The 27,416-nt window shown below is 39.4% G+C and overlaps 1 protein-coding gene across 1 annotated transcript; it reads left to right on the forward strand.

Annotated features, from left to right (window-relative positions):
* On the forward strand, positions 1-27,156 carry TMEM47 (transmembrane protein 47). The gene is made up of 3 exons (XM_069873417.1): positions 1-416; positions 13,621-13,761; positions 23,386-27,156. The coding sequence occupies exons 1-3, from the start codon at positions 191-193 to the stop codon at positions 23,562-23,564; spliced, it is 546 nt and encodes a 181-aa protein (XP_069729518.1). The 5' UTR covers positions 1-190; the 3' UTR covers positions 23,565-27,156.
* Positions 27,157-27,416: the final 260 nt, after the last annotated feature.

Genomic DNA, 27,416 nt, shown 5'->3' on the forward strand with positions numbered 1-27,416 from the left:
GCACCTGACTCGGCGGGGCGGGAGCGGCGCTGCCCGGCGCCTGCCGACAGCCTCTCCTCGCCGCTCGTCAGCGCCGCTCTCGCCGCTCCGCCCGCCCCTTCTGCGCCGAGCTGGGCTCTCGCTCCCCTCGGGGCCGGCGGCAGCGCGTTCTCCTCCTCCTCCTCCTCCTTCTTTTTCCCCCGCGGTCCCTATGGCTTCGTCCGGCAGCGGCATGGAGGAGGTGCGCGTCTCGGTGCTGACCCCGCTGAAGCTGGTGGGGCTGGTGTGCATCTTCCTGGCGCTGTGCCTGGACCTGGGGGCCGTGCTGAGCCCCGCCTGGGTGACGGCGGAGCACCAGTACTACCTGTCCCTCTGGGAGTCCTGCCGCAAGCCCGGCAACTTGGACAGCTGGCTCTGCGAGTCGACGCTGCACAGCGGTGAGACGCGGCCGCTCGGCGCTGACCCCGATCCGCTCCCCGCGCCCCCCTCCGCCTGCTCCGCGCCTCGTCCCTCCCTCCGTTCTTTCTGCCTCCCCCGGCCCCACCCCGGCGCCCCGGCCGCCCTGCCGGCGCCCCCCCACCCGCCTCCTCTCCTTGGATCTTTCCTCCTCCGGGACGGCGTCCCGGCCGCTTCCCGGAGCCGCCCTCCGCCCCGTAACGGAGTGGTGCTCGGGCTCTGCCGCCTTCCCCCCCGGCTCCCCGCTCCGCCTGCCGCCGGGATGAGTCCCCTGGCACCTTTGTCCTCCCGTTCCCGAGCCGCTTCGTCCATCCCCCTCCCTGCCTCCCCGCGGCTCGCTGGGCTGGAGCGGGGAGCGCCTGCGGGGCTCGCCCCGCTGCCTGCGGGGAGCTCCGGGCGGGGGAGCGGCGGGGCTGGCTCCTCCGAGCGAAGGGGGACACTGGTGCAGCGTCTGCCTTTGTGTTTTCACAAAGGATCCCGAGTTTGGGCTAGTTTTGGTGGGTTTTTTCCGTGTAGCGGTTGTTCTCATTCAAGGAGAAGCTGTTGGTAGTCTTTATCTTACAGTTCCCTCCCACCCCCCTAGTCACCGGTCTTGGAAAGTTGGGCCTTCCTAGCAAAAAACGATTGTTATTTTGTCCCGAGCGAGGACGACTGGACTCTGGTGCTCTCTCAGTCTTCCTCGATGTGCTTGTATCTGTCTTTCTTTAGCAGGTGGTGATCTTCCCATCGCCTTTCATACTCCTCTGCGTTAATGCTGCGTTCCCCTTTTGTGACTTCTTGATGCTCATTCGTTCTTCAGTTTCCTAGGTCTTTGGTCATAGTTATTTATTTATTTATTTATTTATTAACACCATTTCATTGTTGCTCGGAATACTTAAAAAACAGGTTGTGAATGTCATAAGCAGGCTGCCTGTTGAATATTTTTCAGTAAATTCTTTTGCGTTAATGTTATTGTTCCGGTTTTTATGGGCTGTTTTATTTACTTTGTGCCTGCTAGTAACTTCTGGAGCCCCAACAGAAATATTTACAAATGCAAGCAGCCTCTCTTCCCCTTCCCTGCCCCATCCTTCCCCCCTCCCGCCCCGTTTTCATATACACGCTTGCATTGCTAAATCATCCATTTGGGTCGCTGTGCTCTTTGGTTGAGTTAATCACACAGGGATGAGATGTTTGTTTTTGGCAAGAGGCTGACTGTATATTCTAGATGCTTTCCGTTTTCCTCACTTCTCTAATTCTTTCTCGATTCAGGGAAATAACTGATGTCTGCTTGACTAGAAATTGCACAGGTTCTTTTGCTGCTGTGCTTTTTTTTTTTTGTCGTGTGGAATAATATTTGAGGGTATGAATGTTGTGTGGGGCTTTGTTTTAAACCATGTAGTGCCAGTATGACTTGTAAAGAAATGTCGGTTTCAATCAGTTACCAGGGTATCTACACAAACTTTAGAGAGCTTTCTTTTCTTTCACCAGTATAATTGGAAATTTATGTAGGAATGTCAGCTTCTACGGGTCTCCTTAGCAACGTGAATCCTTTGCCCCTTCTCTCTGTCTCCTGAAATAGTATCCCCTTGATTGCAGAAAGACTTTTCAGATGGCTTGAATGAGAACCTGCTTCAAATCTTTACCCCCATCTCCACGCAGGCTTTAGTGGGCTCCCTCCTCAAATCTATCTCCCTTCCACATATGCATGTGAACACACAAAAGTAGGACATGAAGAAAAGCAGGACAGCTTATGGGACAGCATATAAGAATGTTAATCTCTCTCATTGCTTTACTGGTCACCTGTCTGCTTGTGGAAAGGTGGAGATGAATGGGTGAGCATGGATAGGAACACAAATGTAGCTTTGTTGGATACTATGTGCTGAGGATTTTTCCTCTCCTGCTGCTTTCTTCTACCTTGTGCAAAAATTCCTGCCTGTCCAGTTTTATTCAAGTTTCTTCAATGAGCTCTACTCATTTTCATTTGATACTTTCCAGTCTAATGGAGCCAGGTTTCACAAGCTGCTGGGGAAGAAGTGAATGATTGTTTTATTTGAGGTGACTGGAATAAAAGCCTTCATTTTCCTCATGCTTGGCACACACTGCTGCACTCTGAGACCTGAAATAGCAGAAATTGTACTGATCTCCCTTCACCTTCTGCTAGTGTGTTACAATTCCCTTTAAAGTCAATGGGAAGGCTCCTAATAAGTTCACCCGTTGGACTGGGCTCATGTTCGAGACCATTTTGTGTGCTTACCTTAATATTTTAAACACAGCTCCCTCCACCACTGAGAATCTAGCAAGCGGTATGTTTTGGAGACAGTGGAGGGCTCCCAGCCGGGAAAGCTGTTTTGGCTTGATATTAGTTCAGGCAGCTTTGTAGCTAGCTGTGAAAAGCAGTAGTACACAGAGAAAAAAGGCATCTCCACCCAAGGTTTTAAGAGATTTACTTCATCATCTCCTGAAGAGGAGCACCTCAAGTGGCACCATTATGGGCAAGCTCATGTTAGAAGCTGTTAAAGCATATTCGAGGTTTAATTAAAAATCTTTGTTGTAATTAGATGTAGGACCCCTGGCTGCTATCAAAAGGGCAACTTAGTAGTGGAGAGCAGAAGAAGGAAATGTACAGAGCGCGATTACATTGGCTATTACAGCAGGAAATAATCCTCCGTTTTCCTTGTGTTGCTAGTCCTTGGGAGTATGTGTTCTTGCATTTGTTCATTCGCTGTTTTGAGGGCTGCTTTTTTATAGCTTGCAAGCGATCCTTTGCTCTTATACTGCTTTTAAGGTTGTGTAGGTATTCCATGATATTGCTATTTCAAGTATGTAAAATAGTGAGACAAAATAATTTTTAGAAATCTGAAGATTATAAAATATCTTGGGTTTTTTTGAGCCTTGGGGGGGTCTATGTAAACCACCTGTTCAATTTTTTTTCCTGTAATTGCAGAAGCTGGAAAGGTATTTTTGCATATCCCTTGTTTATCTCTTCCCTCAATGATATTCTAAAATTCCCACTGATAGCAAGTTCCGGGTCTGAAAATCTAACAAAGTTGCCAGTACAGAAAGCTTCCTGATGAAATCTTGAGATCCATCAGTGCTGCTTTACTGTTTTACCAGTGATCTGGGCATAAAATTTTTTTCTGTGATCAAAGTTTAACTTGGTTGATGCACGAGTTGTCTTTAAGTCATCTGTATTTTAAACTCCTGCTAAACTTAAAAAAACCACAAATCCCACAACCCTACATTTACAGGGTTCCTTTGGTGTCTTTGGACCTCATTTGAAGGGGTTTATATCTAATTTGTGATGGTTCATTTGCAGATTTATCAGGAGTGGAGTTATATATGAATATTTATTTCTGTTCCAGCATCTGCCTAAAATTATGTACAATGGTTTGGTGTGTCTGTACCTGTACAGGTAATTGTCTTCCTCCTTCAGGATTAATAACAGTAAATTTGAATTTATGCAACAGACTGTAACTATTATAGTTCCTTGAATCAAAGATAGGCAAATATGATGTGGAAGACATAAATGGTTCCATAGAATCTGATCTGCAGGTAGACGTTGTCTGTTTTGGCTTTAATACATGTATATGCTATTTATAGAAAACAATGGCTCCTTCACAGCATTTTAGTTTATTGTGTAAATAGTGTATAAAAATACATTTGAATGGTTTCATATTGGTTAACCATATTCGTTTTGGTTTATGAGGTGCATGTGACTTTGTTACTTCTCAACCTTTATATTATTTTTATGCAACATTCAGTTTTCTGTAGGATCATTATACTCCTTAAGAACCATCTATGAATGTTTGAAAGACAAATCAATCTAAAGGAAATAAGTGCAAGAGTCTCTATATGTTTAAACTCAGTGGTGGGCAAACCATGAAGGTGAGATTAATGTATACAATAGTGCAGTAAAACAACACGAGTCTAGTTTTATGCTTATAATTCTCTTCTAATTGGTTCTTAAAATAAAGCATCAGAGGCTGCTCATTTGGTAGCACTTGAAGGGGTTCAACCTTAATTATACATTAGATACAGATATGTGATTTAACATGGCTCAGTAGTCTTGGATGGTATCTGCTTGTTTTGAATCTAAGGGGTTTGTTCCAAGGGGAAATTGCTAGCTCAAAAGCAGCTTCCTCATTAGAAGATCTGGATCATTGCTCAGAGTTGATGTTGACACATATTTGTAAAATGCTTAGCAAGGCTGAGAGTTTGCTATAAAACGACATGAGAACAACAAATGTAGTTTTACTAGGTCTGAAGAAAGTGTCTTATATGATGTAAGGAGCAATTATTAAAACCTTCCTTCTGGTTTTGAAAACTGTAAAACTGTAGTCTGTAACTTTGCATATTACTCTAATCATTGTCAACATTTTTTGTTGGACTTGAATCTTTGAGGTCTTTTCCGGCCTTAATGAATCTGTTTCTGATTCTATGATCTGAAGGTAGATATGAAATCAAAAGGCATACTACTTCAAACTCACCATTGCCCTGCTTTCCACAGGGAGCTGGACTAAATGACCTCCAGAGGTCCTTCCCAACATAAATTATTCTGCGATTGTATGATGACTGATACTCTGTTTAAGTTTGATGTCCCTTCGGCTCCTTCAGCATCTTCAGAATGCCTTGAATTTGTTAACTGCCCCTCACAGTAGCCCTAGATATAGTATTTTAAGGTACACTCCCTCTTTTACAGTCACTGGTTATTTTAGCCTCAGACTTCCCAAAGCCGTGCTCTGTGGAAGCATCAGATCTAAGACTCCTGTTCAGCAGTCTGGACCTTTCAGTATGATGGAGACTACCATTTCAGCCACCCTTCTCCAACCAGCTTAGAGACATGGTTGCAGCACATTCATGTGTAATATGCATGACATTTGTGTGAGTTTATCTGATAAGATCAAGAGCACCGCACGCCTTGTCTTTGATAATACTCCCTAAACAGAAAAAATAAAAACTTCTAGCCTTAGTAGATTATTGTTACTGCTGTTGTCCATTGTAGTTTTAAAATCAGAAATGTATCCTGTTGCTTTGTCTTGTTTATTTAAAAAGAAGTCTTGCACCAGTAAGTTAAAAGATGTTCCTTGTGTTAGGGATAATATAAGTGGTATAAATATTTGATGAGATTTTATATTTGGAATCACCTAGAGAGTAACCTTGCCTTTGTTACTGATATTTAGCCAAAGATGACCACGTAAGATTCAAAGTAGCAAGCAGGAGGTGAGGTAAAGTTTATCCAGCTGTATTGCTTTGTGTTTTCACTTGCTCCATTTCTGTAATATAAAGGCCATCGTTTTGATGGGAAGTACTCCTTGAACTCTTTTAAATGCTAATTAGTTTTCTCACGGAACAATGGAATGAGTTTTGAAAATTGCAAAAGATTGCCAGTTTGCTTAAAGAACATTGGGAACTGTGGGAAATAATTACATTCCTGTTCCAATGCAAAGCGTACCTCTTCCTTCAGAGTGCTAAAATGTAGTAGTATATATAGAAGAGGGCAGAAAAGGTGAGCTTTTCTTGAAAAGCTTGTATAACACATCTCCCACACTTCTCTTCTAATGACATGAATCTAAGATTTCCAGGGTTCTGTGAGGTTCTTGGAGTTGTGGGTGTTTGTAATTTGTGTTTTTCTTGAATGAATGAGTATCCAATAATTAAAATGTTATAGTAGTGAGCCAATCTCAGAATAATGCCATGTATCCAATGGAAGAATCGAGTGAGTACATGCTGTACTATCCTGTGAATGAATTATAGATTACATGACTTCTTGTAATGCTGTGCTTGTCTTGAAGACTTCCGTTGGCAAAAGGGATGTGCAATGCCTGTTGCCTTTAAATAGTAAAATAAAGTTCTACATAATGGCAGAACTTAAGTCTTTATTTCAAGATGCATTTAATTTAAAGAATTTTACTCTCTGTTTTTAGAAATACAGGTAGGCCATGGCTCAGAGAGCAGCTGTATGCTCCCCCACCCCAAAAGTGTATATAGTCTGTATAAATAAGAAATGTAAGCTGTAGTCTTCAGGAGAGATGTGTGGTGGGCAGATGAGAAAGCACCTACTCTCTTTCAAGTTTTTCATACATCTGTAACCCTCCCTGGCATCAGACCATCTTGTCTTGCAAAATCTGTCTCCTTTGCTTAACAGCAGACTTGCTTACCATGTTTTTATTGGTTTTTTTGGGTTTTTTTTTGTGTGGTTTGGTTTTTTTTTTAATTCTGTTTAATCTCCTGTAGAGACCAGAGATAAAACTTGTAGTGATGTTGAAGCACGCACAGTTTGAGTCCAGCAGCCTTGGGCCCATGCGTAGTCTGATGAATACAGCAGCTGAAGTGGAGACATGGGGCAGATTAATGCAGGTTGTATCTTATGTGGGACTGCCATAAGGGATCATAATGAGAGGCTGAGGCTATTTCTTCTTTGCATGCTGCTCACTTCTCTGGGAGCCAAACTGTCCCCCCATGCTCAGTGACATCTTCGCGTGGAAGGGGGAGGAGCTCTGCTTGCCATTGAAAGGTGAGCAGAATCTGCACCATGGCTGTCTAATGAGTCCCCTGACTTAGCAAGCACATCCTTCCCAGGCTGAGAAGGGTAGGTCATAGAGCACCTACTGTCTGGAGCATCCTGCTAGTGGGCTGTTATCTTGCCTGGAATGAAGCCAGCCTCTTCCACTTTGATCATGATTATCTTGCTGTGGAGATAAGGAAAGCCACAGGAGGAGCCCGAGTGAGAGGAATGTAACTTTGTAGGTGACTACTAAGGACTTTTCCCTCAATGCTGAGACCCTGAGTCTGGGCTCCCTTACAGTAACACTTGGGTATTTATCAGGTAGTCATATGGAAAGGTTTGTAAACAATACTAGAAACTTGGAAAGGACCAGTTAGGTAAGAGGCGCTTCGAAACAAGGCTCAGATTTGGATTCCAATCTACCTATTTGTTCACAGACCCTATTGATTGCGTGTTTATATTCTTCCAGCTTGGAAACATCAGATGGAAGAAGACAGTAGTTTGTCTACCCTAGTCGTTAAGAAATGCTTCTGCGTAATGGAAACAGAAACTCATGTCTGAAGACAGAGCTGGGAAGCAAAGACCTTGCAGTTTCTGAGAAGTCCTCTAGCCCCTGGTATATTGAAGCTAAGGAGGCACCTGCCTTTCCTCCTTCATTAGTCAGCTGCCATCATTAGCCATTAGCATTATGCATCTTGGCAAGAGACAGGTATACCCAGATTTGCCCCAGTTAGCTGTTTTTTGGACATGTCTCTATGCTTGTTCTCTTTTTTTTCACTGGCTCTAAATGACTCTCCACTTAGCCTCAGCAACACTAAATCATTCTACAAGCATCTTGTACAGCAAATGGAAAGTAACTGATGCCTGATGGGGAGCTTCTGAATTATCCTTACAACACACTTACAGGTTTTGGCACCCTGTGTAAAATGCTCAAATTTCTGTTTGGATGTTGTCAAAATCCTGGTGAAATAGAACTGTGAGAAAGCCTCGCCATTAAGCCAGTGTCGTGCAAGACTTTGGCTATCAGTACATGCTGCTGTGTGTAGAGGGTTTGAGTTCTGTCTTAAGGACATTATGCATTCAGCCACAGCTGTCTGGTTCCCATGGCTCTGGTAACACTTTTAAGTTTAAATGACTTGAGGATCCACATATGCAAGTAATTTTCATACTTTAAAAAAATCTTATTTTCAGTCCATAAAATGAAAAGAAAATGTAAAAGCCAGAGTGTCTGAGCAGCAGCTTGCAGTGATAAACGCACTATACAAGCTGACAGCAAGCAGAAAATAATATATTTATTGCAATTTTTGAACAAGGCTCCACGTTGGAAAGCTGTAGCTAAAGCAACTTAATGGTGGTTTGGTATGGATCCTGCCAGAAAGCACTTACCTCTGCAGTATGCAGAAGCGTATGCTACAGAGTCTCAAAAGACAGCAGGTGCGGCACTTGCTGTCTAAAGCGTGGAGGAGTATGGGCCAAAGTTATGGATGCTGGACTTTCCAGCTTTAGCCAATTTGCCCTTCATCCAGAGCAGAATTCATCTGAGCAGCTCCTTAAAAAGAACGTAATTTTGGCTCAGGTGAGGTTCCAAAGGACTGACTTCTCTGTGGAATAATTTTGTGGTAACTTGATGATGACTGTGGTAGTTTATCTCAGTATTTTTACTGAATTCAGTGGAGCTTGGTCTTACACAGAAGTCTGTGCATCTGATCATGCTGAAGAAAGAGGAAATCTTACTGATGGTGCAGCAAAGGCATTTTTTTAGAAGCTTTTTAGATATTACCTTGTGTTTTTGTATAATCACTACACTTTTTTAAACTTTCACTAGCCATTTGATGGCTAAGTTGATGAGTGTTTATAAACTTAGAAACAGTTTTGCCCATGAAGCAATTAGGAATATCTCTGGCTATCTTATTTATCTTGATTGTTATGACATTACTGGGTTATATTTAATTTTCTATGCGTGGATGCCTCAACTTTCTATGTTCTACTTGACACCTTCTTTCAAAGTCATTATTCTTGAATTCGAATGCTGTATTACAATTTCTAAGAGTATTAATTGGCTGAGTGCTGGTACATGATAAGTGGAAGCTTTGCAGTGAATCGGAACAACATACCTAAAAGTGTTGTTCCGTTTTGTTTAGTCCTAGGTCAGTCATTACCTCTGTCACGTAGCAGCTGCATTCATTTTCTTTGTTCTTTATGAGAAGACTTGGTGGAGAACCATTGTGTGAAAGGAATACTTGATTGTTTCTGATAAGGTTAATTCAGTTCACTTGCATTATCTGAAAGAGCCATATACACAAGTGTTTCGTATATTCAACATAATGTTTTTGTCCATGACTTCTTATACTGTAGAATACCATGTAACTAAAGTATTTAATTTTTAGAGAACTTGATGAAAACATGAAGTCTGTGACAATGCCAGCCTTTTGCATTGCTTATTCTTGTGTTAACAAATCACCAATTTATTTTAATAAACATTTTGGAGCTTTGAGATTTCCTTTGTCTTTTATGGCTTTCCCTGATTTTATCCTAATATTGAAGTATTTTTTTGCCCAAGAAAGAGCAGACAGAGTGACTCTTAATTAAAAATGAACATATAGTTTAAAGCCTTAGGTTATTTCATTTGGGGGAGAGAAGGGAGGAGAATCACACATTTCCATGTGCAATTAACACTGTGATTCTATATCATTAAGAAATAGGCAGAATTTCCAAAGAGGAATGAGATGAAGCTGTCTTTACAAAAAGGAACTGATTTATGTATGAGGAATTAACTGAAAAGAAAGGTTATCATCATTATTTGGGCGTTTGTTTATTTTTTTATTGTGATGGTAATTTTTATAAATTTTACACCATATATATGTTTTGAAAATGTATAAAGTACCCAGGTTCATATTTTTATATATATCCAAATATTGAAATCCACATCCCTAAACGCTGTTATAATTAAAATTGCGCAAACATATCATCACCCTCGGAACTACAGTATTTATTTCCCATGGCTATAGGCATTGTGATACTTCTTGTGCAGTACAAAAACATGTTTGGATTTTCAGACCTAAAAATAACATACATGAGGTGAGGGTTTTCTTAGAAAGTCTTGAGTTACTTAACAATTGTCAAAATATATTAATTCTAGTTGTTCAGTTGTGATAGGTGGCATTATCAGTATAATTCTTGACATATTGCTAGTGTCATGAACACCAAAAAAATCAGAAATTATACTTTGTTGACTGTACAGTTATAAACTAACAAAGCAACTTACATAACTGTGAGATGACAGAACCTCTAAAAATCTGTAAGTTTATTGAGATTTGTGGGAGTGCAATTTTACTGGTTCCTAACGTTTTCCTTAATGGCTGTGCAGTGTAAACAAACTGTAGTGATGTGCAGTGAAAAATACAGATGTACATTCCTAAGGCGTAACCAAATTGTGCGTTGAATCCAGGAAACTAATAACAATCATCTATAAGTTCCATTTTGCTCATGTTTATGCATGTTTCTATCTCTGTGAGAACAAGCTGTCTCTCTGAACTCCTGAGGCTCCTGAACTGGGTATAGTAACTTATTTGCAAGATTGGTGCTTGCCTAGAAATGGTGCAAGGCTGTTTTGGATGCTCTGAAGTAGGCTTACCATGTTTATATTCTGTGTACCAGTAACACTATGTAACAGAGCAATCTGCTGTTCCCAATTTTATGCTGTGTGTTATAAGTCACCACTGGTCTGAGGAAAACTACAGATTTTTATTGCAGAAGACTGTTCGCTGTATGAGGGCGTATTGTTGTAGCTATCTAACTTACAGGGTGTTCTTCCTTCAGAGGTAGTGATTCAATTTTCTTTGGGTGTTTCTTTTCTTTTGTATAAAGTCCAGTGGCCTGTTTTTTTTGGTTTTTTTTCTTAAAAGATAACTGCTGTTGCTGAAAGGTCCATGCAGAAGGTTTTACTTCCTTAATCCAATATAAGCTTTTTTTTTTTTTTTTTTTTTTGGTCACCAGATCAAATGGTTTTCAGAATTGAATGTTAAGTTTTTTTTGAAGATGACGAGTACATTTAAAAATATTTCTATGGTAGGCAATATAGGAAAATTTGGTCCAGCATTCTTTGTGTATTAAGGTCTGACCTGCATGATGCTCTTTAGGCAGAATCCCTCTCATCTGCAGCTCAGGGTGAAGGCTGGTGGCATTGTGTTCTCCTGTAAATGGAGGTTGGAGCTGGAATAAAGAGACAGTTCCAGACACTGTGACCCAGAACACTACATTCAATATTTGATCCTCAGCTAGTAGTGAGAAACATTAAACGCCTACTGTCAACATCACTGAGTGGGTTTCCTTACTCAAGAAATGATTATATTTAAACAAGCTTGTTCTTTTCCGTTGGGAGTGTAGGTGTCTTCCAACACTGATTTGCCCTTCCACCTCCCACATAAGTACTACAGAAAGGTAGTTTATTTTTTAAACTTTCCAAAATCCATAGATACATCTGTCCGTAATGCTAAACTATATCCTAACCCTATGCTTGCATCATCATTGCCTTAGATATTTTCACTTGTTTGGTGGTCTTGTGAGTTTGGTTTTGGAAAGAAGTGGGATATTCAACTTTTTTTTTGGTTTATTTGCTACTCCAGTGTTACACACCTTTCGTTTGCATTAGAGTTTGGCATCTGATCAATGCGAAAACATTTACTATTTTATTGTTGGTAGTAGCTTTCAAAACATCTTAGTTTCTGAGTTTTCCTGTCTGGAGCTTTGATATATTTCACCAATTTTATATGGCTTTTAACTTTGGGGCAGTATGAATTTGTGTCTCTAGTCTTTGTGTCTGTGTAATTTTCTAGTGCAAGGATTCCTTTTATGTTGTTCTATTGTAGTGCATTCTTATTGTTTATCTCTGTATGTTATATCTGCAATGCACTCTGATATTGGAAGAATACTTTCTAAATCATCAGTACATTAACCACTTGGTGTTTCTGAAGGATCACGTCAGCATTAAAAAACACTCTTCGTGACATTCCCGTCCATAATTAAAATCATATTTCCCTGCTAATAATAGTGAAGCAGTGGGACGCACAGCAAACTGATGTTCTAGATTGCATGCTGAAGGTAGGAGAATGAGAGATTGTTCCCAGCCTTCATGTTTTGTCCAGTAAGAAAACGAAGGAGTGAAAAAGCTTGGAAAGCTGAATACTTAGTAATTGAAGTACTAATGAATTATGTGCCTGGATTTCTAAAAAGAACAAAAATAAAGATGTGTAGTTGCACACACACTCCCCCTTTTAAATAACTTTCTCTTTTTTAGGAATGCTTTTATAGCCCTTTTATTCACGTTCTTTTAATCTTGATCTTTTTCATATAATATATGAAGGCTTTTTGGTGATAATGGCTGCAAGCCTTCCATTTTCAACCCCCAAAGCTGCACTGTCAATACCATTAGATTCGATCCCTCTTAAAACTGGATGTACTGTTTTCTAAAACACTGAACTTTGCCCTTTTTAAAAAGAGAAAGTCCATTTTTTGTTGTTCTTATTTTAGTAAGATCTCTAAATTTATTTTTGAAGTATTTAATCTTATTTTCTGTATAACATATTCAGCCGTTTTATTCTGAGTGTCTTAGGAGTGCTAGCATTTTCAGAGTAATGAGATCCACTGGATCCATAGGCCCTCTTCATACAAGCTGACTTTAGGTCATCTTTGAACTACTAAATAGCAGTGATAAGCAGTAAATAGTGATCTGAATCTTTTTCTTGAGGCTTGTTATTGCAGAGAGACAAAGCCTTAAATGCCGTCTTGCAAAGAGAGACAAAACAAAGTCTGTGCCTTTCTAAAATCCTATAAACAATTTTAAGATCTTTAAGACTCATGGTGGTCTTCAGCTTGCAAATGGATTTTGGTTAATGTGATTAAAGGTAGCGAGGATGTTGTTTGTAACTGCATCCGTTATGTATGAAAATAACTGAAAAACACAATGGGCCAAACTCGGAGGTTGCTTTTCGATGAAAAAAAGAAAACCTGGCATTTTAAGATAACTTACGTTTTAAAATGGAGTTTGATTTGGCTCGATCCGAATCTGATAATCATTACTACCTTCATAAAAGTTCAACATTTTTTAGTGTTGATTTATTTTTTTATTCCTTTGAGCATCACTTTCCTCTACCTTTGTTTTGCTGTTCATATTATGTGGCCTTGCTACTTCACAGGTGACGTGTGTATATGAGAAGCCTCCATGCGTTTCCCTTCCTATGTCAACTATGCTCAAGCAGAAATTTGGCATTCACTCTCTTCTGTGGGAAAGTTATGGCAGACTAGGGGTCAGCTAACCCGTGCTAGCTAATTCTGACCCAGCCTTAATTTCTCATTCTAAATTATACAAAACCATCGGACCAAATTATGCAGGCTTACTTGAGCCAAAATCCCAAGGAGGCCAACTAAGCCTTGAAAGAGTGTGGGAAGTTGTGGTACTTTGCTCCTGAGTTGCATCAGGGGTTGTGTAGGTGTTGTTTATGTGTGTGTGTATATATATATATATATATATATAAAGGTGTTTCACTAATTAGGGGAAAAGGAATCCAAAGCCCAGTTGTTTATCTACCCAGGTGTTGATGCAGTCTCTGCGTTCCTCTTATTCTGATATTTCTGTTAGGCCTATGAGCTTGTATTAAGGTAATAGCATTATTTTTATTCTGTCTTTTTTTCCCCCCCTATAGACTGGCAGATAGCTACTCTTGCTTTGCTGTTGGGTGGTGCTGCCATCATTCTAATAGCTTTCCTGGTTGGGTTGATCTCTATCTGCGTGGGATCTCGGAGGCGGTTCTACAGACCAGTTGCAGTCATGCTCTTTGCTGCAGGTAAGCAGATTACCAGCACCATTATGAAAATTTCATGAGAGCAGCTTCACTTTTGTGAAGGAAGAGGTGCCTTGTTCTGCATACTAATTCAGAAGTGTTTGGTTTACTTCAGCATTAACTCTGGTGAGGTTTTTCAGGATACTGGATCTGCACGGCATTAATAATTTTTGCAGTTGCACTATACTGGTTCATAAACACTTACTTATTTGCATTATATTTATTGTTTTCTAAAGTACATGCAGCAGGGGCAACTACAGAGGATAAATCTCAAAGTACCATTTTTAGTCTGCGATTTTTGTGCTGCTTGATGTCCCCATTTTTATTCTTGATGCAAAGCCATCTCTGTTATTTATTGTTCTTTATGTTCCAGTTTAAGACAGGGTCATTAATGCTCAAATATGAACTCTTGAAGCCCTACATGTGGAAATAAATAGGAGTATGTTGCAAGGTATTTATATATGCCCCTGTGCCATAAGGAATTAATTTTATTGTGTCAGCTTGCTTGCTTAGTTACTACTTTAACAAGCTGTCACAGTGCAGTCCCTGTTTGCTTCTAAATAAAACAAAAATAGAACAGTTTATATGGGCTATCACAAAATCTTAAGGGAGACCTGTGAATCTGAATTGTCCATAAGACTGGTCTGCTGAGGTATAATTACAGTACCGAATCATCTCCTTTTGTACATTCTGGTGTTTTGGGGCTTAGTCAGCATGGATGTTTGTGCTTCTCCTGGGATTCAGCAAGCATTGTTTGCCTTCATCCTGCCATTCATATCTGCATTAGAGCTAGCAGCTTAAGCCACTTCTGATAACCCATAATGAAGAGGATGATAGCAGCTAGTCTTTGGAATGTATTAAAAAACCCACAAAGATAGGAAAATATGAGTGCAGAATTTGCAGGGTATTCAGGAATGAAACAAAGCTCCAGGGAAGGCTCCTGCTGCCCCCTGCTGTTAATGTTACTTTGACTGAGCTGTAGCGCTTTAAAGATGCACTTTTACTTCCTCAAGAGAGTTATTGGTAGGTTATATCTCATTTGCTTTTAAGAAATGAATGCAAGCTAGGATCAGATTTCCTGAGTGAAAATCATATTTTTTGTTCCATATGTTGCATTGCTTGCTTGGTCAAATAACTAAAGGCACTGCTGCCGTTGTATTAAAATTTAGTATTAATTCTGAGATTATAAAGCATGCTGGGCAGTTAACTTTGCAGGAAAGAGGATTGTTTGATATCTGTTATGGTTTCTTATTTAGCTTTTGACTTACTATCCAATGTTTTGAGAAATTAACTTACCGAGTCTTCAGCCATACACTGTCTGACTTGCCATAATGCTTATTTACTATATAGTTAAGTTTGTCCTAAAAAAGATGAAAGTTTCCCCAAGAAAAAAATCCCCAAATCCTGCTGTTTGTCTTAAAGCTTAATCTATTCTCCTCTGCATAAAATTAATTCTAGCCTTTACTACAAAAGGTTGGGGACAGGGAGGTTTAATGCTGACTTACATCGAAAAGGGACAAATAATGGTGCTTTAGCTTGTAAGTGGCGTTCATCTCTTCCTTTGACACTCTGTGCGTGTTCATGTGTGTGCATGCTTGCATTTTAAATAGCCATGGCTGGAAGCATGTAAGAAGGAGAAAGTTGATGAGGCCAAGACAGCCTGTCTCATTCTTCTTTATTATAAGGCAAATCTGAGGAGAATCCTTTTGGGATTTGATGCTAATATTGTTAGTGTCACTTCCTACAGATTTTATCTTTGATATCAGCTATTTTTAGAGATGACTATGGACTGACATATTTTGAAAGCATTATGGAAAGAATCCCTTAGTGAAGGGGGGGAGATGAAGGTTGCAGCATAGCGGAGTTTGTGCCTTTTGCAACTGTCCATAGATTCACACCTTAATCTGTGGATTTCACAGAAGTTCTTTGAGTCTAAACTCTGCCTCAACCTGTGAATCTGTTGACAAGACCAAATATTCTGTATGACTCTGGTTAGAAGTGTATCAGCTGCCTTTGGAAGAAAGACACAGGTTGAATTGCCCAGAGACATTTAATGGCCTATGTGGGTGTCAGGTAGAAAACGTCGCTGTGTGGGAGAAAGGACAAAATGGAAAAGTGATTTCCAGGCACTTCAGAGCCCAGACAGCTGGCTCCAGACATGTTTTTTTTCCTTCTAGTTTTCATTTTTTTATTTTTTTTTTTCTTCTCAGCTTCAGATTTCATTTAGCAGCTCTGTAGGTGAGGAAGAAGATTGACTGACTAAGACTAGAAGAAATGAGAAAGCAAAGGGAAAACAAAAATAATTGAACCTAGATACTGAGAGTAAGCCAGCAAGTGATCTATAGATGTGTTTAAAGTACATACTGTCAGCTCTGCGTAATGGGGGGAGGAACATCTCAGGTAATGGAAAAATGTGGCTTAAAAAGTTGTCACTTAAGGAATCTTATTATATGGTTGTCACATAACTGAGTGCTAGCTGTGTCTTAATGTAGCAGTAGAAAGAGGAAGTCAAATTACTGAAAACCAGTAAAAGATAACAAAACAATTAATTTAAAAGATGTCTGTCTTCTGGGGCTGTGTTTTAACAATGTTTAGAAGAATAGCCTGTTGAGGTTGGTAAGTTTTTATCACATTTTACAGGATGCTTTTACATGTAAGCTAGAGAAAGAGCGGCTAAATGAAAGTAGTATAGGTGAAGGAGTGAAAAAGAATGACAGCAGATAATATTTGGAAAATATTTGGATGGTGTATCTTTCTGTCCTTACAGTCACAGCACAATCTGACTAGATTGCATCCTGAGTTCTGTCCTATTACCTATTTTCATAATTACGTGGAAGATAAAATTAAAGTCTACTTGTCAAATTTTACGGTGAAGCTAGAAAAAAGTGCAGATACATTGGAGGACACAATTTTATTCAATGGGATGTAGTGCAAGTTCCTACAGAGTGGCAAAAAGAGCTATAGCATCAAAGAAATATTAATAGGAAAGGTACTCTGTAGGTCATGTAGACCAGCTTTCTTCTTGAGGCGGGACAATCGCAAACACTAGGTCAATCAGCTGCAGCTTTGTCTGGACTAGTCTTTAAGAACTCTAAGGATGAGGATCACACAACCTCTTCAAGCAAGTTGTTCCGGTTCCATACTGCTCTCCTTAGGATGATTTTTTTTTTCTCCCCTTATGTTCATCCTGAATCTCTGAAACTGAGATTTGTGTCCACTGCCATTATCTTAGGTTGCCTGGCACTACATAGAAGAAATTTTTTTTTTTTCCCCTCTTGTCATTGCAGCTACGTTTTCAGGCAAATGTAGGCTGGTTTGAAATTGCTTCATGAGTCTAAGTAAACCTAGCTTAAGGATGATTTGCTCCAGAATTCCATTTATCTTGGCAGCCTTCTGGACCCTTGTCCTGAGCTGTGAATCCATGTTAACTACTGATCATTGCTTTGTTCTTGTGGTTGGAGGTGGATTCTAAAAGGATGTACTCCATAATGTTTCTAGGGATTGAGTTGAGATTGACCAGCCTATAATTCTGTGGATTTTTCACTTATAACCTTTTAAAATATGCACACATTAACCCTTTTCCAGTTATCTGAATGTCCTCACTGTGATTTTTCACAGACGATAGAAGGCTCATGATCACATTGGCCAATTCTTTCACCATCTTTGGGTTAATTCCATCTGTACCAATGGGTATGAATGCAACTCTAAATCATCCCTGAATTGTTGCTGCACTGTTGACGCCCTCGTAAACCATGTAATTTAGAGGTTTTGGAGAAACTGTCATAGTGCATTGTCTTTCCTGTCCATCATTGCATAAACATGTTTAACTTTGCAACTAATGCACCTGTGGAAATTTTTCTTTATTACCCTTTTTGCAATTTCGTAGCTTAATGTTGGGCTTCAGCTGGGCTTCAAACTTACTGATTTTTGTATCAGAACTGTGCTTTTATACCACATCAAGTTGTCTGTCACTTTTTTTTCCTGCTCTTGTGTGCCACTTTCTTGCACGCTCATTGAGAAAATCTCTGTTTGGCCAAACTGGGCCTCCTGCTGAAATTCCAGGCCTTCCTGTGTAGCAATATGGACTGTTGCTGAGCTAACTATTTTAAAAAACAGCACAGTCTCCCTTCCTTTACATACTGCTTCCCACATAATTGCACAGATTTTATTAAGTGCAAACAACTTCGTAGATAGCAGTTGCTTGTGTGTAAACAACTGGTGTTGCAGTTTCAAAGAATATCAATTAAGTGCTTTATTCATATGAATGAACAGGAGGAATGATGTAGGGAACAGAAATACAGAACTTGCTAGACAGAACCATCATTTTAATAAATACAGGCCAATTAGAAAGCCGCATTATAAGTTTTTTTGGACAGTAAAGGCGGTAAAAGTGTTTTAATAAAGCATTTGACCAAGGGAAAAGAAAGTTATTGTCCTAGTTTTAGAGCGTTTGTTGTGATTTTTGTGTTTCATAGAATCATTAGGGTTAGAAAAGACTTCTAAGATCAAGTCAAACCATTGGCACAATACTAATATGCTTACTAGACCATGTCCTGAAGCACCACATCTATAAGTTTTTGAATGCCTCCAAGGGTGGTGACTCCACCACTTCCCTGAGCAGCCTTTTCCAATGCTTTACTACTCTTTCAGTAAAGAAATTTTTCCGAATATCCAATCTAAATCTCCCCTGATGCAGTTTGAGGCCATTTCCTCTCATCCTGTCACTTGTTACTTGGTTTAGGAGACAAACACTCCCCTTGCTATAGCCTCATTTTAGGTAGATGTAGAGAGCAGTAGTGTCTCCCCTCAGCCTCCTCTTCTTCAGGCTAAAGAATACCAGTTCCCTCATAAGCCTTGTGCTTCACACCTTAAAAAATTTAATGATTCTTCCTCAAGTTTAGTATGATGAGTAAATATAATCACATATATCTTGTGTAAATGGAACAAAACTAGTGTTCCTGTTCCTGTGGAATTGTCTTACAAGCATATTAGTGCTAGTCATAAAAATCAGTCTAAAGTTGAAGTGAATGTCTGGGTTGACGTGAATAGTCTTTTTTCAGTAGCTTTTTGAAGTGGTTTGGGTTTTTTGTTTTTAAAGATCTGGTTTGCAACTTTTTTTGTTCTGCAGGAAAAGACTAGTGCTTCTGAAGAAACACAGCACATATTTCCCGTAAGCAGGTCGATTTAGCATAGAGTTCCTTTAAATTAATTGGAAGCACATCAGTAGTTGCAAACATTATTTGTAACATCTTTTTGGGTCACACTGGTTGTTTTTCATAACTTCACTAACTATTGTGTCTATCCTAGGCAGGTCCTTTCCCACTTTACAGGGAGAAAAGACACTGGGAGGCAAAAATACTGCAATAACAGTGTTATGCAGTGTGGATGTTTCCACTGGCCAGTTGTTGCCAGCACTTCCTTTGAGTTTTACAGTAGTGTAACTGGACCAGTAGTAGCAAAAGCAGAAATCCTTACTATACTAATGTGTAAAATACCTGTTATGGGTGTTGCTTCCTTCGCCATGTGTTCCCCTTGCAAAATAATCACTTTTTTTTGTTTTGTTTTTACAAGTCCAATCTGTAGAGTAAAATTTGGCATGCTTTGTTTTTTAGATTGAAGGGAAAATTGAGAACTTCCTTGATTGGCATTTGACAGACACACAGGTGCAGAGCAGCTTCTGTATTGACTCATCAGAGATGCGGAGTTAAGGAAGCAGTTGAAAAACGTACTTAATCATAGAATACCAGTCCGGAAGAGATCTCAAGTATCATCTGGTCTAACTTTTTTGGCAAAAGCGTGGTCTAGACAAGGTTACCCAGCACCCTGTCCAGGTGAATCTTAAAAGTGTCCAGTGTTGGGGAATCCATTGCTTCCCTGGGGAGATTATTCCAGTGGCTGATTATTCTTATTGTGAAAAAATTTCCTCTTACATCCAGTCTGAATCTCCCCAAGAGGAACTCGTACCAATTACCTTTTGTGTTTTCCATATGACTTCTTGTAAACAGGGAGTCTCCATCTTCTTAGCCACCCTTTCAATACTGGAACATAGTGATAAGGTCTCCCCTAAGCCTTGTTTTCACAGGGCTGAGCAAACCCAGCTCTCTTAGCCTTTCCTCATATGACAGGCTTCCCAGTCCTTTAGTCATCTTAGTGGTCCTTCTCTGGACCCTCTCCACCCTGTTCACGTCTTTTTTTGTACAGCAGGGACAAAAACTGAGCACAATACTCCAGGTGTGGCCTGAGAAGTGCTGAGTAGAGTGGGATAATGACATCTTGCTCTGCAGAAAAGGACTTGGGGGTGCGGATTGACGAGAAGCTCAACATGAGCTGGTAATGCACACTCACTGAAGACCAGCTGTATCCTGGGCTACATTGAAAGAAGCACAGCCAGCAGATCGAGTGAGGTGATTCTGTCCCTCTACTCCTCTCTTGTGAGACCCCACCTAGAGTATTGTGTCCAGTTCTGGAATCCTCAACATAAGAAGGATATGGAGCTGTTGGAACAGGTCCAGAAGAAGGCTACAAAGATGATCTGAGGACAGGCTGAGAGAGTTGGGCTTGTTCAGCCTGGAGAAGATAGGCTCTGAGGCGACCTTATAGTGACCTTTCAGTACTTGAAAGGGGCTACAAGAAAGCTGGGGAGGGACTTTTTATCAAAGGCGTGTAGTGATAGGACTAGGGAGAATAGCCATAACTTGGAAGGGGGAATATTTAGGCTATACATTAGGAAGAAATCCTTCACGATGAGAGTGGTGAGACACTGAAACAAGTTGCCCAGGGAAACTGTGGCTGCCCCATCCCTGGAGATGTTCAAGGCCAGGCTGGATGAGACCTTGAGCAGCCCATACCAGGGGGCTGGAATTAGACATTTTTTTGGGCCCCTTCCAACCCAAACCATTCTATGATTCTTTATCTCTACTGGTGATGCCTCCATTGATGAAACCCATCATCCTCTCTGTTGACTCTTATTGAGCTTGCTGTCCACCAGGACCCCCAGTTCTCTTCCCATGGAGCTGCTCCACAGCCAGGATTATGTTTTATGTATTAACTGGATTATGTTTACCCAGGTGCAAGACTTCACACATACTCATCCTTGTTGAACTTAATGAGGTTCTTATTAACCCACTCTTCCAGCCTATCTGCATCTTCCTGCAGGGTGGCTCTCCTTTCTGAAGTGTCCACTTCCCTACTCAGTTTGGTATAATCAGTGAACTTAATCTGAGTACACTTGATCCCATCATCCGGATCACTTATGAAGATATTAAATAGCTTTTGGCCCAATATTGATCCCTGGGAGACCCCACTTGTGACAGTTGGCCAGCTTGAAAAGGAGCTATTTACCACCGCTGTCTGGGTGCAGCTGAGCAACAAATTCCCTACCCACTGCACAGACCGCTTTTCTAGACAATAGCACATCAGTTTCTCTAGGAGGAGGCTGTGGGAAACTGTGTTGCAAACCTTGGAGAAATTGAAGTAGATAATGTCCACCACTCGTCCCACATCAGCTGAGCAGGTTACTTTGTCCATTCAACTTAGGATTTTTTTTTTTTTTAATTTTGAGTGGTTTTAAAGGTATGTCTGAAAACTGAGCGTATGTTTCAGGTGGTTATAGATAATTGGAATGCATAATCTTTTCATAAAAGAGGAGGTGCTTTCCCTAGTGTACCCTGTCAAAATTTCTCCAGTGTTTCATAGTGTTCTGTGAACTGGCAGACAAAGAAAGTATTAAAATAGAATAACACAATGTAACACTTCAATAACTTTAGAATTAAAAAAATCCTGTGGATTTTGGTATCCACATCAGAAAATCCATTACCCAAACATTATTCAGATTGTCAATCTCAAGTAAGAGCCCAAAGATTAGGCAGTAGGCTAAGTGGGAGGGGAAGGGAGGGAGAGAAGTAATTTCCAGTAAGTGTTTTGTAAAGCATTATCACTGAGGTGATGAACATGGAGATCATCTCCCCATACCAGTCCCCATCCAGAGGGCAGAAGAGTATTAGTCTCCAGGCCTAATGAAAGGTGCTGGTTTGACAACATTAAAGAATCCCCGTGGAACTGAAAAGGCAAATGACGGATTCTGAGCATTAGAAGCTCCAAGCAGGAGGAGAATATAACCAACATTACTCCATTTTCCTGCAGTTTCCCAGTGTAATTTCAGAAGGGCTTGCGAAGTCCAAAGTAGTCTTCCTTTGTATTACCCATTGGCATTTTATATTGGTGCTGGCTTTATAATAAATCTCCAAGTAGTGTTGTTCAAATAGTGTTTGTAAAAAATGACCCACTAAATGATATAAAAGTAGTTCTTATGGTGTTGCATTGCATACTATTGAACTTCCATCAGTGTATGTCTTAGACTGCAAATACTTAAGCACATGCATAACTATGGATGTTCCCACCTGCCTCTACTCAGGGGGCTGGGGCAGTTTGCAGAGGCTGTCATGTGTTGAAGTCTTGAAAAAATTGCTAGTGTTAGAGGCTGGAAGGAAACGTGATGATAAGGCCATGTAATTTATTTGAGGGGCAAAAAGGATGCTTTGTACATTGCTGTGAAGTTTAGTCTTTTTGGGTGGCAGAGCTAGACAAATAATTACATCATAGAGCTTGTTCTTCCCTTCAGACCAAGTGTAATTTTCAGCTGCTCACCCTGGAAACTGTTGTCCCAGTTTTTTGTTAACAGTGCACCTGAATTTAAAAGAGAATGGATGCCAACAAAACTAAAATATTCTTGAAAAGATTGTGTTTCTTGATCTATGTGTTTCCAGGTTGCCATATATGGGGTTTTTTTGATATAACACAATAATTAACAGGTTTGCTGAACTCCACTGCAGTCATGTGAATCAGGCTGCAGGAGATATGGCTTTCAGAGTGCTGTAGCAAGTAATGATTTTTAAGCTTTTACTGCCTTGGATTTGGTCTGATTTATTAGCTTTTTTTCATTATGAAGCATTTCTGACCCACCCCCTGAGTCTGTAATACAAAACAATGTTTTGCTAGTTGGCAGTTTAGTGACTGATCAAACTTTATAGTTTCCTTGTTATTCTGTGTAACAATATCATTAATTCTGATTACAGTACAGAGTAATACATATGAAATATGTAACTCACTGAGTCTCTACTGAACATAAATATACATCACCTATTACAATGAATTATTTCTAGGCTAAGTAAATGATTTTATTCTGAGCTATATTTTGTAGTAGTCATTCTTGCTTCCTGGGTTTTTTTTATTTATTTATAATAGATATAGAACGAGTGATCTTAGTTTTGCTATTATGGAAGAAATAATAACTGCAAACTAAAATACAAAGGAGAGACAGAAAATAATTTTAAAAGATTGCTTTCACTATTTATTTCTCAGACATCTGAAGGATCATTTTTATACCATAGATTTTATACCATACCAATAACATTTGTCCATCAAAAAGGGCATGTGGAAGAACTGTTCTGTTTGCTGGGGCTAAAATGAAGATGATTTTTATTATTTTTTTTTTCCAAAAAGAGCAGTAGTTGCAAGCTAAAAATGCACCAAGAACACTTTAAATATGAATTTGAGTTATATGATATTTTCCTTGTTTTATGGGAATGAATTAAGGCTTTTTCTGACATTTGTTTCTTTTTCTTTCAGTTGTTCTTCAGGTGTGCAGCTTAGTCCTTTACCCAATCAAGTTCATCGAAACAGTCAGCTTGAAAATATACCATGAGTTCAACTGGGGCTATGGCCTGGCTTGGGGTGCAACTATATTTTCTTTTGGGGGTGCCATTCTTTATTGCCTGAACCCTAAAAACTATGAAGACTATTACTAGAATCATTTAATCAAAAGAAAAATAACAAAAGGATTACTCCATCTTTTCTAACTCACAGTTTTTTTAGAACACTTGTGGAGCACCAAACAGTCTGCTCTGTTGATAAAATAGCCTTTGCCTTTTGGGTGTGAACACTGTAACCAGCTTTTACAACCATTTAAAAGAACTGCAAACACTACAATTGCTGATCTTACATAGGCAGATGCTGCAAGCTGCTGATACATAAGCTTCATTTTTTCCTGACAACAAGCAAAAGGATCTACGTGACAGCAATCATTGTGAGATAACTAGTTGGAATGAGAATGCAATGCCAGCATCTGCTATTGCCTTTGGGGGAGCAGCTGGTATAGGCTCCATTTAGAAGTTTCCCTGTATCATAGAGGATTCGGATGTCTGAGGGGCAGGCAATGGCATCCTGTACAATAGGCTGTGTTGGCCTCTTGTTACTTGCTCAAAAAAGCTCTTAAGGAATTAGTTTCAAGCGACTGTGTGGAGGGCAGTGAATGTAACTGGTTAATGACTTGTATAATATCTGCATTCAGTGGTCTTCTGGGATAAAAATAATAATAATTTAAAAAACAAAGCAAAACAGAAAAACAAGCCACCATACAGGACTCCATGAATTGGTAATCGACATCACTGTGCCAGCTGTAGCAGATTGTTGAAGGAAGTCTAAGCGTGGAGACTTGTGCTTTTTAGTGTGTAGTTGGAAGTTGTCTCAGCTCTTGAGTGTTTTGCTGAGAGGGGGGAGATAAAGGGGAACAGAAGAAGAACTCGTCTGTCCCTGAGGCATCTGAAGTGCATGAATGAATTGCAGTTGTCCTGAGTATCCGTTTAACTTCATGAAAAGAATGCATATGGAACAAGTTCAGTTATATTTTTGAAAGCTATTTGTTAATATAAGTGAATACGTAATACAATTATAAATGCAGAGGGAGAGAGACAATTCCTCTTAAAATTGTAATCTGAGCTGTGATGAAGTGGTTAAAATACTAACTTGGTATGCATTCTTGAGAGTCTTGGATTGGTACCCCCAGTTTTGGCTGCTGTTACAAAATAAACTTAAAACAGTTTCTTTTCTGTATGTGCCCTTTGTACAGACTCTGTGTTATGGGAAATGCTTAAAAGTTCACATCAAGTTAAGGTAGAACTGGATGAAATAACTACTTGCTATTCCATGTGTAATCTTGTACTTACTAAAAATCGTTTTCTACAACTGTTGCGAAGAAAACACTGCCGTTTTTTTAAATCTAGTTAGGCTGTGAGTGTCTCTGATCATAAAGATTACAGACGAGACCCTATCATGTCCATATTGAAACATTAGCTTTACAGGAGGTAATCTCCTGGTTTTAAAAGCTGAATTTTTAGTGGACTGGCTAAAGATGATGTACATATAATTACTCCTTGCTTAGTATGTTTCCCGCTTAAGACATCCAGAGACTGTACACATAAATTGAAACCCAAGATCAAAATGACTTTTACATAAATTTAATCCACTTCACTTTTATTTTTGTTCAAGATTTGATTATTTGGATATTTTAAATTAATTATGAACATATTTTTATACAATTCTAATCTTTTTTAAAAAAAGTTATTTTTTTTAATGGAGAAATTTAAACTATATTCTGTGTAGGCCTCTGCAAAAGCAGATATACTGGGGTTGCACATACAAATGGTTTTGCTGGTTCCATGAAAAAGACTGCTGAATTACTCAATGTTAAAACTACATCTACAGTGTTAATGTTTGTGCTATCATTGGCAGCGCACAGAGGTTCTGCAATGACCATGGGACCACAGGGCTTCCTCTAGGAGACTGTTGTGAAAGTATTGCTGACTTACAAAGGTGGTTTATGAAACTCTGGGGCTCTCTGGAGTTAAATCTACCATGGGAGAATATTCCTTATCAGCAGTCTTTCCAGGACTAGTTGTGATTAATTAGATTAGACAGAGCAAAATGATAGCTTGACTTGGAAGGGATTATATGGCAATGCCTGGAGAACAAGAAGGATGTGGGGAAAAACTACATCTGCTTGTTTCACAGGCACCAGAGAGCATTTGTAACTCTGTATTTTTTCCTGAAGCTGACTTAAGGTGGATATTCAGTACATAGCTAACTCTGTATCTTTCTGAACAGCTGTGTAGTTCTGCTTTTATTTAGCAGCATGGGGAACATTGTAGTATGGCATGGGATTTAGGTTAACATAAGAGAAGCCCACTGTGAGATTTCTGTACTTTTCTTGGAGAACAGTGGTTTGGTGCTGACATTGTGTAGCACTTCACTTGTGCTGACAAGAAGGTACAGTGCTGAACCCACATCATATCCACTGATTTATCAAGTAATTTTTCATGTACAGTTTGAGTGAAAACAACTGTTAAGGCATATAAAAATTAATGGGATGAGCTTTGGAAGTCACCTAGCTCTTAATATGAAAGATGTTCAGGCAAGAAATCTATAAATGTGAATGCCTGAAGACAAGATTCTTCATTCATATTTGAGTTAGAGATCTGATTTTTAGTCCCAACACCTGCTTTTCCTCTTGATAATGCAATCTATTAGGACACACCTTGAACTCCTCAGGTCCTTTTGTGTTTGGTCACCTAGTGTATGAGTTTAGGTACCTACCTTTAGCTTAAGTTGCTACTGCCATTTTTTCCCCCCCCTTACCACTGCCAATTTTGGCAAGCATTCTGTTTCTCAGCACTGAACTAAAAGTAAATACAACATTATACTGGTGGATTATTTTTTTTTTTACTAGCCACGAAAAGGATACATGTCTGTGTCTTGAGTGTACATATGACAGATTAATAATTTTGTATTGCTGTGCTTGTGTCATGCCACTATTATTTCAGTTGTTTGGTTTTATTTCACTGGCAGGATGATTCACACAACAAATCCATTGTTTTTCTTCCAAATATATATGAATAAAAATATATATATATATCTCAAACTTGCAAGCAGGGCTAGTTATTTGTATTTTTTAAGCTTAAAGTATACTGTCTGGTGCTGACAAGTACCTAGCACCTCTTCTGGATTTCTTGCACAACTTCGTTTAGCTTTTGTAAATTTTAAAAAAACAAATATAGAGAGACCTATGTGTTTGAAATATAAATGATATATATGGATTAGCATGTAACTGTATATTATTAAACATGCAATGAACTGATTGGTAAGTGAAGTCTAATCTTATGGCTAGCAATGTAATTTATTCAGACTGTATTTTTGTACAGAGCAGTGCACACTAACCTATTGCCTCTGTGTCCTCTATAATGCCTAAAACTGTGCCTAGAAATTTCATTTCTGTCTTTAAAGGAAAAAAATGAGAGACAACTAAGTGCTTCATGTTTATTGTTTTCCTGATGTTGTTCTTTATTTATTTTTGAGAAGTCTATGACGTGTTTATTAAATGAATCCATCGAAATGTGGCTCATTTTAAATGGTCATTATTAGCAGGGAAAGACACATTTTTTTTTAATCAAGTCTCTTAAGTTTGCAGTTGTAATACCATTTCTGTATTTCACAATTTTTGTAGCCTACATAAAGTTATATGTGAAAAAGTAACTGAAATAAAAAAAAATTATTACACTAATCAAATTTGTCTCTTTTCCTCTGAGTGGAATATACATGTATGCAGCTGAAGCTGGCCTGGTTTTCTGCTGGGCAGGCTGCTTAGACTAATGAATATGCCTCACAATACTAAAGGAGTCTTATTAAAATATGCAGGGGGAGGAGGAGAGAGAGATGCAGAATCTTGCTGATGTAACACCTGCATCTCACCTTGCTGTAGAATAAATAGCACAGGTTAGGAATCTGTTTATCAAGCATCCTATAATGCCTTTATAAAAAGGCAGTTA

This window comes from Phaenicophaeus curvirostris, chromosome 1 (assembly GCF_032191515.1).
Source record: "Phaenicophaeus curvirostris isolate KB17595 chromosome 1, BPBGC_Pcur_1.0, whole genome shotgun sequence".
In the NCBI taxonomy this organism is placed as follows: domain Eukaryota; kingdom Metazoa; phylum Chordata; class Aves; order Cuculiformes; family Cuculidae; genus Phaenicophaeus; species Phaenicophaeus curvirostris.

Coding starts and splice junctions, on each gene's coding strand:
- TMEM47 (XM_069873417.1), top strand. CDS start 191: ATGGCTTCGTCCGGCAGCGGCATGGAGGAGGTGCGCGTCTCGGTGCTG. Junction 417..13,620: donor CGAGTCGACGCTGCACAGCG/GTGAGACGCGGC, acceptor CCCCCCCTATAG/ACTGGCAGATAGCTACTCTT. Junction 13,762..23,385: donor AGTCATGCTCTTTGCTGCAG/GTAAGCAGATTA, acceptor TTTTTCTTTCAG/TTGTTCTTCAGGTGTGCAGC.